This window comes from Notamacropus eugenii, chromosome 5, assembly GCF_028372415.1.
Source record: "Notamacropus eugenii isolate mMacEug1 chromosome 5, mMacEug1.pri_v2, whole genome shotgun sequence".
Classification (NCBI taxonomy): Eukaryota; Metazoa; Chordata; class Mammalia; order Diprotodontia; family Macropodidae; genus Notamacropus; species Notamacropus eugenii.
Window position 1 is genome coordinate 79,827,997 of NC_092876.1, and position 12,830 is coordinate 79,840,826.

A 12,830-nucleotide genomic window follows, 5' to 3' on the forward strand; every position below is an offset into this window, starting at 1 on the left:
CAGGATTTAATTCTCTCCTGGTTCTCCTCCTACCTATCTAATTGCTCCTTCTTTCTCTTTTGCTGGATTATCCCCTAGATCATGTCCTCTAATCACGGGTGTCCCTCTGGGTTCTGTCCTGTGTCTTCTCTTTTTCCTCTATACTACCTTCATCTGCTGATCTAATCAGCTCTCATGGATTTAATTCCCATCTCTATGATGATGATTATCAAACCGACCTATCTTGCTGTAATCTCTCTGCTGACCTCTAATCTTGCATCTCTGACTACCTTTCAGACAACTCACACTATATGTCCAGGAGCCATCTTAAACTATACATGTCCAAAGCTAAACTCATTATCTTTCCCCCTAAACCCCACCTTCTCTATTATTGTAGAGGGCAACCTCATCTTCCTAGTCCCTCAGGCTCACAAGCTGGGTGCTATCCTGGACCCCTCAACTCTCATTCTCCCACATTCAAGCTGTTTCCAAGGCCTGTTGATTTCACCTTTGCAATATCCTTCAAATATGCTATCTTCTCTCCTCTGACACTGCCACCATTCTGTTGCAAGCCCTCATCACCTCATGCCTTGATTATTGCAGTAACAGGTCTCTCCCCACTTCAATTCATTCTTAATTCAACCACTAAAGTGATTTTCCCTAAATTGTACATCTGACCATGTACATCACCCTAGCTACTCAACAGAATCCAGGGGCTCCCTATCACCTCCAGAATCAAATACAAAATACTCTGCCAATTGTTTTGTTCAATTTTTTTGTCATGTCCTACTCTTTGTGACCCTACCTGGGGTTTTCTTGACAAAGACACTGTAGATAATAATTTGCCATTTCCTTCTCCAGCATATTTTGGAGATGAGGCAAACAGGATTAAGTGATTTGCCCAGGATCATGCAGCTAGTAAGTATCTGAGGCCAGATATCTGAACTCAAGAAGATGAGTTTTCCTGATTCAAAGCCCAGCATTCTATCTACTGTGCTACCTAGCTTCCCCATAAAATTTAATTCACTCCTACGATGTTTACTCCTGAACACGTACTTTTCAATCAAGTGACCCTGGAATCCTTGCTATTCCATGAACAACATACTTCATCTCTTGGTTCTGAGCATTTTCTCTGACTGGCCCCATGCCTGGAGTGATCTTCCTCCTCATCTCTGCCTCTGGCCTCCCTGGCTTTCTTTAAGTTCCAACTAAAATCCTATCTGTTACAAGAAATCTCTTCCAACCCTTTTTAATTTTGATGGCTTCCCTCTGTTAATTATGTCCTATTAATCCTGAATATAGCTTGTTTGAATATATTTGGTGTTTCCCCTATTAGACTGTGAGTATTCTGAGGGTAATGACTATTCTGAGCCTCTTTCTGTACCCCCAGCTCTTAGCACAGGGCCTAGCACATCATATGTGTTTAATAAATGTTTATTGATTGACTGTCACCCAAAAGAAGGCCTCAAAGCAATAAGAAGAAGTGAAACTAAACACCAGGAATAGAATCTGGGATTGGCACATTTATTTGCCAAAAGAAAATAATATATACGCTAGAATTTTTGAAAAATATAAATTCTGAACGTTCCATTGGCATGAAGTCCTACACTAATAGTCCATCATCAAGGTACAGACATGGGGTTGGTTTCTTAGAGACTCTGCCAGTGGAGCATTAACTCTAGAAGGGCCTAACAACTACCAGCACTGGTGACAGACTGACTGGTATCTGCTAGCTTAGTTCAGAGAGTCTTCAGAGCGATACATTTTCTCCCCTACAGAATTTCTTGAAGAACATCTGCTAAACTGCAGAGGACTTGCAATCAGGTTGTGGAAAGAGTATGTGTGTGGATGAAATGCCAGATTTTATAGGTACTGAAGTCAGCATAAACTAGGAAAATATTATGGTATCTGAAAGGAAAAAAAATCTCTGAAAAGAGGTTCATGTTTTTATTTTAAAGTGATAGAATGATTCTGATCTTAAGAAAATGTTATGGATTAGAAAACTCTCATGCCTCCATGTTTATTCCCTACCAACTGCAAGACAACCAGCACAGCAGTGATGAGGCATCTGGGCTAGAGAAGGCTGCTGACCACTGAAAGGGCACACTCTGGGGATCCTCACTGTGAGATGGATATTTCTGGTTGGTACAATAATGCTAGCTCATTTCCATCCTTTTTCCAAAATCTTCATTCCCCTGATTCTCCCAGCCTCCCCTGCTGCTTCCAGATGGGGTCAGAACTTCCCTTTAGTTATCCCATTTGTACTCTCAACGTTCTGGAGCAAGAGAGGTGGGAGCCTCTCCTACTCACCGGCTCTCTATCTGGGCACCAACTCTGTGCCAGCGCTCCTGCAGCTGGGCCCCCCTCTCTCGGCACCGCTCCAGGTCCAGGCTACGCTCAGGCGTCAGGCGGCACAGCTGCTCTGCCACCATTTTGGCTTTGGCAATTTCCTCGTCCAGCATGAAGAAAACTGAGTTCTTGTCCTTTACATCACTGAGCCATTGCTACAAAAACATATAGATGGTCAGTTATGGCATGGCAGCCTCAACATTCTTCCCAAGAGGTGAAATACAGATTGCGTAGGACCAAGGAAGCCATGGAAAAACACACAGATTTGGCCGAAAGTTGGTTACTGATTGTATTCACTGTTCAGGAGCTAAGCCATAAAGATGTTTCTGTAATCAGAATTAGGAAAAAAAATTAGGCTGCAGCCTATGCTTTTCAGAAGGCTCACTGGGCAACAGAGGTAGCCACATGAATACGCCTTGTCAGAAATAATGAAAACAAAGACTCCAATGACAGTCCTGTGGGATATTGCAAGAATATCAGGATCTAAGAAGGCCATATCTTTCCAGCTACAGATACTGAAATCTCCCTCCCTTTGGAGCCATTCATTTAAGTCCCAAGAGCCATCACTGTCATTACAGTTCCAAGTTTGAAAATGTTAATGAAGTCTTGCCACGGATGTGCAAGGTGAAAAGTCATCATGACTAACCTCTAAAGCAGCCCTGTGAGACTGCAGAGCTTCAAGATCTGCTGGCACAGCTTCCTCCTGACTCAGCTTGATTTCATATCCTTTGACTAAGAGCTCAGCTCCTTGGATGTTCCGGACTATAACATCAACTATCTTTAGTCTGCCAGGGATAAATAAGAAAATAGCACTGTAAGTTCTAAAAAACACAGACACTTAAGTATACAAAGAGGAACGATAACAACAACTGACATTTCTGTAGAGGCAATGGCAGTTCATGGAGGGACAGTTGGCCTTGGAACCAAGATGACCTACTTGCCTGGTACACACACTAAACTCCTCAGTGCTCTAAGACCAGAAGTGGTAGAGAAGGTTTAAACCCACACCGGTAATGACATCAAGTCTAATAATCCCTATCCTCTGAAAATAAGCATTGTTTTATCAATCCTATAGTAAAACAGAACAAAACAAAACAAAACATGGGATTTTCTATTTTTTAAGAGTTAGGAGGAACTTTAGAAATAATCTAGTCCCACCTCTTTATTTTACAGATTGAGGAAACAGATGCTGACAAGGATGACAATTTGAGAGAGTTTCTTCATTTCAGGATTCTCTTCACCAACGAGAACACAAGCTCAGTCCCAATGGTCATCCATATTTACATCCTACCTTTAACGTGCACAAAACACTTTTTCCACAACTACAGCAACACTACAAGGAAAACTGTCTTGGTATTTTGTGTGTCTTCCAGATGAAGACAATGAGGCACAGAAAGGTTTAGAAAAGCTCCTCACAGCAATATCTGAATAAGAACCACTTTGGCTACAGTCACTGTAGTGTCAAAGAAATCAGACAAGCGGTGAGGCATGTGTGCATCCATTTTAAACACACGTTATAGCTTTGAGTGGTCCTGTGCAGCACATTCTCTTGGTCTGACTTGATACCTACGTTTGGTATCATAGCTGAATCAAGGTAAAGATAGCCACATTCACTCAAAAATAGATATTATCCATTTGCTAAGCAAAGAAGAGCTCTAGTAAAGCATGCTACCTCTGTCACATAATTGACCCTGCATCCAAGAACCCCTGAAACCTAGGGCCCACAGCAACCCAGATATAACCAGAATATTAACAGGGAATTTAATTAACAGGTGGGAAATGTTCAGATGCAGTTTGGAGTTGACTATCCTGGCTAAAGAATGAATATGGGTGGGGCGGAGCCAAGATGGCAAAGTAGAAAGACGCACATACACATAGCTCCGAACACACAAACCACAGAACAGCTAGAGGGGACCAAGCCAGGGCAAATTCTGCACCCAGAGACCACAGAGTATTGGAGCGAGGGAGATTTCTGCTCCGGAGAGACCTGCGGACCTCTCCGGGGGGTCCTTCGCGCCACGGACTGGGCGCCGGGACAGGGAGCGGAGTGCAGCCCTGCCGGCGGCCGCGACACTGAGGGGAGGAGATCCGAGAGGGCTACAGGGATGGGATCTCCAGCGGCCACGCGGGTCCCCCCACCCACAGAGGGACCTGCAAACCTCTTGCAAAAGGTCCGTCGCACTGCAGACGCGGAGCCCAGCCTGGACCTGCAGCGGCAGCGGCCACGGCTCCGAGAGGCACAGATCTGAGAGGGCTCCGGAGGCGGGATCTTCAGTGGCGGCACGGCCCCCCCCACCAACAGGTGACTGACGGGGGTGGGTGAGAGAGTCTCTTTGGCAGGTTGAGAGGGGAGTGGGGTGCCCCCAAGGCTCGGGCCCCCCCGGGAGGTGGGGGCTGAGAGGCGGCTGCGGACGGGGGCTCCCCAAACGGGCAGGAGCCTGGATCCATTGTGGAAGGTCTGTGCATAAACCCCCAGAGGGAACTATGCATGAGAGGCGGCCCTGCCCCTGACCACCTGAACTTAATTCTCACACTGAATAGCAGCCCTGCCCCCGCCAAAAATCCTAAGGCGGGAAGCAGCATTTGAATCTCAGTCCCCAAACGCTGGCTGGGAGGACCAGGAGGCGAGGTGGGTGTGAGGAGAACATTCAGAGGTCAGGCCACTGGTTGGAGAAAATGCCAAGAAAAGGGAAAAGAAATAAAACTATTGTAGGGTACTTTACCGGAGAAAAGACACTTCCTCCCTTCCTTTCTGATGGGGAGGAACAATGCTTGCCATCAGGCAAAGACACAGAAATCGAGGATTCTGCGTCCCAGCCCACCCAATGGGCTCGGGCCATGGAAGAGCTCAAGAGGAATTTTGAAAATCAAGTTAGAGAGGTGGAGGAAAGACTGGGAAGGGAAATGAGAGGGATGAGGGAGAAGCATGAAAAGCAGATCAGCTCCCTGCTAAAGGAGAACCAAAAAAATCTTGAAGAAATTGGCACCTTGAGAACTAGCCTAACTCAGCTGGCAAGGGAGGTGCAAGGGGCCAATGAGGAGAAGAATGCTTTCAAAAGCAGAATTAACCAAATGGAAAAGGAGATTCAAAAGCTCACTGAAGAAAATAGATCTTTCAAAACTGGAATGGTACGGATGGACGCTAAGGACTTTTCGAGAAAGATATCTCAGAACATATCGCGCAGATTCGAAAAATGGAAGATAATGTGAAATATCTTACTGGAAAAACAACTGACCTGGAAAATAGAATCAGGAGAGACAATGTAAAAATTCTGGGACTACCTGAAAACCATGATCAAAAGAAGAGCCTAGACATCATCTTCCATGAAATTATCAAGGAAAACTGCCCTGAGATTCTAGAACCAGAAGGCAAAATAAATATTCAAGGAATCCGCAGAACACTGCATGAAAGAGATCCAAAAAGAGAAACTCCTAGGAGCATTGTGGCCAAATTCCAGAATTCCCAGGTCAAAGAGAAAATATTGCAAGCAGCTAGAAAGAAACAATTCAAGTATTGTGGAAATACAATCAGGATAGCACAAGATCTAGGACCCTCTACATTGAGGGATAGAAGGGAATGGAATAGGATATTCCAGAAGTCAAAGGAACTAGGACTGAAGCCAAGAATCACCTACCCAGCAAAACTGAGTATAATACTTCAGGAGAAAAAATGGTCTTTCAATGAAATAGAAGACTTTCAAATTTTCCTGATGAAAAGACCAGAGCTGGAAAGAAAATTTGACTTTCTAACACAAGAATGAAGAGAACCATGAAAAGGTGAACAGCAAAGAGAAATCATAAGGGACTTACTAAAGTTGAACTGTTTACATTCCTACATGGAAAGACAATATTTATAACTCTTGAAACATTTCAGTATCTGGGCACTGGGTGGGAGTACACACACACACACATGCACACACGCACACATACATAGAGACAGAGTGCACAGAGTGAATTGAAGAGGATGGGATCATATATTAAAAAAAAAAAAATGAAATCAAGCAGTGAGAGAGAAATATTGGGAGGAGAAAGGGAGAAGTTATATGGGGCAAATTATCTCTCATAAAAGAGGCAAGCAAAAGACTTATTAGTGGTGGGATAAAGAGGGGAGGCAAGAGAAAAACATGAGGTCTACTCTCATCACATTCCACTAAAGGAAAGAATATAATGCACACTCATTTTGATAGGAAAACCTATCTCATAATACAGGAGAGTGGGGGACAGGGGCACAAGCAGGGTGGGGGGGAGGATGGAGGGGAGGGCATGGGGAGGAGAATGCAATCCGAGGTCGACACTCATGGGGAGGGAAAGGACCATAAGAAAATAGAAGTAAAGGTGGACAGGATAGGATGGAGGGAAATATAATTAGTCCTATACAACACAACTAGTATGGAAATCATTTGCAAAACTAAACAGATATGGCCTATATTGAATTGCCTGTCTTTCAAGGGGAAGGGGTGGAGAGGGAGGGTGCTAAGGAGGTTAGAACTGAAAGTGTTAGGACCAAATGTAATGTTCTTACCACTGGGTAACAAGAAATACAGGTTAAGGGGTCAAGAAAGCTATCTGGTCCTACAGGACAAAAGAGAAGACGGAGACAAGGGCAGGGAGGGAGGATAGAGGAGAGAGCAGATAGGTCACAGGGGCAATTAAAAAGCTCGGGTTTGGGGGGGGAGGGGATAAAAGGGGAGAAAATTTGTAACCCAAAATTGTGTGAAAATAAATGTTAAAAATTAATAAAATAAAAAAAAAAGAATGAATATGGGTGTTTATACACTGAACAGAGAATGAGATAATACCTTCTTTGCCTTAATCTAAGGAACTGATAAAAATGATGAATGGAACATAAGAGTGGTGGAACCCTCAGGTCCCCATCAGTGTAGGGTTTGGGAAAGAGTCCTGCATCTGGAATCAGAGGATGTGGGTGTTTGATACCTACATGATCTTGGATAAGTACATTCACCTCTCTAGAATTCTGTTTTTGATTTATAAAATAGGGGGTTGGATTTGTAAGGTTCCTTCCAGCTCTAAATCCCTAATACTATTATCTAAATATGTCAATCATTACCAGGAATATTTTTTAAAAAGGAAAAGCCTATAAGAAGTAATTCAGAACATGGGTAACATGGAAATATGTTTTGCACAACTGCACATGCAGAGTCTATATCAAATTGCTTGCCTTCTCAGGAAAGAGGGATGGGAGGGAGGGGAGGAGAGTTTTGAACTCAAAATTTTCAAAAACAAATATTAAAAATTGTTTTACATGTAATTAGTAAAATTTAAAATATTAAATAAAAAAGAAATAATGCAGAACATGGCTAATATGGAAATTTTTGTATGACTTCACATGTATAATCAATATAAAACTGCTTGCCTTGTCAAGGTGGGGGGAGGGACAGGAGGAAGGGAAAGAATTTGGAACTCAAGATTTATTAAAATGATTAAAAAAATTTTTAATATGTGATTGGGAAATATTTAATGAAATAAAAATATATCTATATAAAAAGAAATATAGAGAAAAAATCCACCCAGAAGTAGATAAACAAGTTACACACTAATTTCAACAATATAAAAGGAAAAAAAGGAAAGAGAATGGATAAACACATCCTGAGGAAAACTTAGAGGAAGTGAAATGTGAGTGGTTGTGACATTTTATGTCATGAATCACACCTGTTTAATTGAAAGTGGTTATAAAGCAAGTTTGATTGTAATGATGTTCAGTATCATTTGTAATATATAATTTTTATAAAAATGTTAAGCAGTTCACAGAACTAAGTCAGGAACCCAGAGAGATCAAATATTGCCAAGTGGATAAACATTCAGGCTTAACCAGTCAAGGAAAGGAAGAGTACAGAAGTCCCGTGACACCTAGATTAGGCAAGCAATTCCAAGAGTAAGAAAGGGGGCCAGGGACACAATAACTTCAAGCCTCAACAATGGTGATTGTCTCAAACAGATCACCCAGACCTCTATGGTCCATGATGACTAAGTCCTTCCTATATGCCACACACAAACACTGAGGAGACACAAAATGATGTGGTGGAAAGAATACTGAAGCCAAAGTCAGAAAATCTGAGTTGTAGTTCCTGGCCCTGCTAGGCCCTGTTCTATGATGCAGGTCATAGGGCCTTAGCTAAGGAGCACTTCAACTTGCTTCCCTGATCTATAAAATGGGGATACAACATACTACTTGTTCCCTTACCTCATGGGGTGGTTGTGAGAGAACTCTTTAGAAGGTGTATCTATAGTGGAAAACCCAGGACTTACCGACTTTTGGGAGAAAAGAATGTAAATCTAGAAGATCAGTGAATACTATTATGGGGTTAAGGACTGTTGCTCCACACAAGGAATTGAGGGGTCAACAAGATGGAAACAAGTTTTTGGAGCTCAGTGCTATATTTAAAACTTTGTCCTTTTCTATTTTGTTGCTAAAGGAAGGGAAGAATCATTCACCATGATTCTACTGAATCTTTTAAAGAAACAATGAAATGACCCTCAGAAGTTTTTCCCCACACCTCTCAAGTTCAGCCAGCATCTTGCCTTAGATTTCCCTTTCCTCCCCTTTCCCCCAAGATGGTGCCAAAGGCAAAGAAGGAAGCTGTTGTCCCTCCCCAAGACAGAAGCCAAGTCCAAGGCCTTGAAGGCCAAGAAGGCAGTGTTGAAGGGTGTCCATCGCCACAAAAAGAAGAAGATCCAAACATCCCCCACCTTCCGGCGACCAAAGACACTAAAACTAAGGAGGCAGCCCAAATACCCTCGGAAAAGTGCCCCTCAGAGAAACAAGCTTGATCACTGTGCCATCATTAAGTTTCCCTTGACCACTGAGTCTGCTATGAAGAAGATTGAGGACAACAACACCCTAGTTTTCATCGTGGACGTCAAGGACAACAAGCATCAGGTCAAGCAGGCAGTAAAGAAGCTGTATGACATCGATGTGGCCAAGGTCAACACGCTGATCCGGCCTGATGGAGAGAAGAAAGCTTATGTCCGGCTTGCTCCAGACTATGATGCTTTGGATGTTGCCAACAAAACTGGAATCAACTAAACTGTGTCCAGCTGTCTCACTGCACCTACAATAAAAAGTTTTCCCTGAAAAAAAAAAAAAGATTTCCCTTTCCTTGGGATGCTGTGAACTAAATACTGCTTATAATTGTTCTTTACCTGAAACTAAGATCACCAAACCTCTGAACACCCTAGACCTTCCTGGATTTCTCTGAAATGATTCAAGGACAGGACATGACCTAAGGACGCTCTGCTTCTAATCCCACTCCAAACTGCTGCCCCTAGAACCAAAGTAGCAGCTCACTCACTTATCCAAGTAGACAGACGACAGACCATACACATGGGTCATCTTTTCCACCAGCAGGTTGAGCTCTGAGCGAAGAGTTGGAACACTGGACCCTGATGGGGATTGCTGGAGAAAGGTTTTACATCTTGTAGAAATGCTGTCAAAATCAGACCTCAGTTGCTGCAGATCTTCTTGGGTATGCTATCAGAAATCAGGGGAAAAAATAGAGAAAAAAACTATGAATAACAGGAAAAAACAGGAAAAAACAAGTAGGGATTAACAGATTTAATTCACCCCAACCACCTTTTAATATCTCCTTAAGAAAAGATACAAATTAACTTCTTAATTCGGAGTTTAGATTAGGTTGGACAGTAAGACTCTGAGTGATACTACAAAAATAGAAATTAGAAAATCACAGGCTCATCATGGTGAAGTGTTTCAGATGTTAGTCAAATTTTTTGGGTTTCTCATTCTTCATCAAGCATTGATGGATGATGAGAGAAGCAGAGGAATCACATTCCCCTTGATCTATTACATCTTATCCATTCATTCAGGCCCAGCTCAAATTTCGATTTTCTTGACCAAGGCAAGCATTTATTAAGTACCTACCATGTGCCAGGCACTGTCCTAAGTTCGGAGATACAAAGAAAAGGCAAGACACAATCCCTGATCTCAAGGAGCTCACAGTCTAATGGGGGAACAATATGCAAACAACTACGTACAAATGAAATATGTACAGGATAAACTGGGTCTCATCATGCCTCTCCCAGGATAAGCTTATCACCTGAAATTTCATCATCATGCAAACTGATTCAGCTTCAATACTCACACCTCAGCACCCTCAGCTGCCTCTCCCCTCTCAATGGAGGGCAGAAGGGTGGAGCAACAAACTCCTTCCAAAGCCTCTCTCTCTAGAGGGCTCAGAATTTTCTGGCCAATTCTTCATTTCCCACTACCTGCTCTGCTTGGTTTCAACTCGACAAAAATCGTGCCCCCAGCACACCACACTCTAAGTTCCTTTTGTGTATTGTCCTTCTCTATTAGAGTATAAACTCTCTGAGGGCAGGAACTCTTTCCCTTTCTTATTTGTATCCCTGAAGCTGCCCAGAGCACCTAGCACATAGGAGGTGCTTAATATATGTTTACTGACTATTGAATGTAATAACACAAGGCCTTGTGAAGAGCTGGTACTCAGTAAATATATGCTGATCTGACTCATATCTGGAATCACCAGATTTTTGTATTCTGCATCACTGAAATTAAACATATCAAAGAAAGTTGTGTTATTTTTGTTTCGTGTGTTTGTATGTGAACAGGAGGAGATGCTATCTGGATGTGTGACTTCATTGGTGAAAGAAATTCTTCTTACTAATGAAGACTGTCAACTGTAATTTATATTCTCAGAGAATACCCTGGGGCATTGAAAGGTTAAGGGATTTTTCCAGGTGGACAAATTCAGGATGTACCAGAGGTGGATCTGACTCCAAGGCTTCCTAAGAAATTCCCTGGGTGGGTAGGAGCCAAGATGGCGGAGTAGAAAGACACACATATGCTAGCTCCTAACCCACAGCCCATAAAATATCTGTAAAAAAGAACTCCCAACAAATTCTGGAGCAGCAGAAGCCACAGAACAACAGAGCGGATGAGATTTCTGTTCCAGAGAGCCCTGAAAAACCGACGAAAGGTCTGTTGCGCCCCGGACCCGGAGCCCAGCCCAGCCCTGCCTTGGCTGCATGGCACCGAGAGGAGCAGATCCGAGCAGGCTTCAGGGATGGAATCTCCAGTGGCCGCGCAGATCCCTCCACCTACGGGGGCGGGGGTGAGTGAGAGAGTCTTTTTGGCTTGCTGGGAGGGGAGCGGGGTGTCTCCATAATTCAGGCCCCCTCAGGAGACAGCAGCGGGGGCGGCAGTGGACAAGGGCTCACCAAGCAGGCAGGAGCCTGGATCCATTGTTGAAGGTCTCCGCATAAACCCAGAGGGAACTGAGCCCTGTGTGGCGGCCCTGCCCCCCACCTGAGCACCTGAACTTAATCTCACACTGAATAGCAGCCCCGCCCCCACTGAAAGCCCTGAGGCTGGGAAGCAGCATTTGAATCTCAGACCCCAAGGCTGGCTGGGTGGATCTGGAGGAGAAGTGGGTGTGAAGAGGACATTCAGAAGTCAAGTCACTGGCTGGGAAAATGCCCAGAAAAGGGAAAAAAAAATAAGACTATAGAAGGTTACTTTCTTGGTGAACAGGTATTTCCTCCCTTCCTTTCTGATGAGGAAGAACAATGGTTACCATCAGGGAAAGACTCAGAAGTCAAGGCTTCTGTATCCCAGCCCACCCAATGGGCTCAGGCCATGGAAGAGCTCAAAAAGGATTTTGAAAATCAAGTTAGAGAGGTGGAGGAAAAACTGGGAAGAGAAATGAGAGAGATGCAAGTAAACTATGAAAAGCAGGTCAACACCTTGCTAAAGGAGACTCAAAAAAATGCTGAAGAAAATAACACCTTGAAAAATAGGCTAACTCAATTGGCAAAAAAGGTTCAAAAAGCCAATGAGGAGAAGAATGCTTTCAAAAGCAGAATTAGCCAAATGGAAAAGGAGGTCCAAAAGCTCACTGAAGAAAATAGTTCTTTCAAAATTAGAATGGAACAGATGGAGGCTAATGACTTTATGAGAAACCAAGAAATCACAAAACAAAACCAAAAGAATGAAAAAATGGAAGATAATGTAAAATATCTCATTGGAAAAACAACTGACCTGGAAAATAGATCCAGGAGAGACAATTTAAAAATTATGGGTCTACCTGAAAGCTATGATCAAAAAAAGAGCCTAGACATCATCTTTCATGAAATTATCAAGGAAAACTGCCCTGAGATTCTAGAACCAGAGGGCAAAATAAATATTGAAAGAATCCACAGATCCTCTCCTGAAAGAGATCCAAAAAAAGAAACTCCTAGGAACATTGTGGCCAAATTCCACAGTTCCCTGGTCAAGGAGAAAATATTGCAAGCAGCTAGAAAGAAACAATTCAAGTATTGTGGAAATACAATCAGGATAACACAAGATCCGGCAGCTTCTACATTAAGCGATTGAAGGGATCGAAGGGCGTGGAATATGATATTCCAGAAGTCAAAGGAACTAGGGCTAAAACCAAGAATCACCTACCCAACAAAACTGAGTATAATACTTCAGGGGAAAAAATGCTCTTTCAAGGAAACTGGGGACT

General features: G+C 43.1%; 1 protein-coding gene and 1 pseudogene across 17 annotated transcripts in view; one reads left to right on the forward strand and one right to left on the reverse strand.

The window, feature by feature from the left end:
- MACF1 (microtubule actin crosslinking factor 1) overlaps positions 1-12,830 on the reverse strand; it is a 398,300-nt gene that overhangs the window by 159,984 nt on the left and 225,486 nt on the right. For all 17 annotated transcript variants that reach the window (XM_072609962.1, XM_072609963.1, XM_072609950.1 and 14 more), the window contains 3 exons: positions 9,639-9,817; positions 2,975-3,113; positions 2,290-2,483 (listed from right to left, as the gene is read on the reverse strand). In XM_072609962.1, the coding sequence (XP_072466063.1) occupies positions 2,290-2,483; positions 2,975-3,113; positions 9,639-9,817 (512 nt within the window). The remainder of the gene's footprint in view (positions 1-2,289; positions 2,484-2,974; positions 3,114-9,638; positions 9,818-12,830) is intronic.
- Positions 8,902-9,411, forward strand: LOC140504684 (large ribosomal subunit protein uL23-like; annotated as a pseudogene).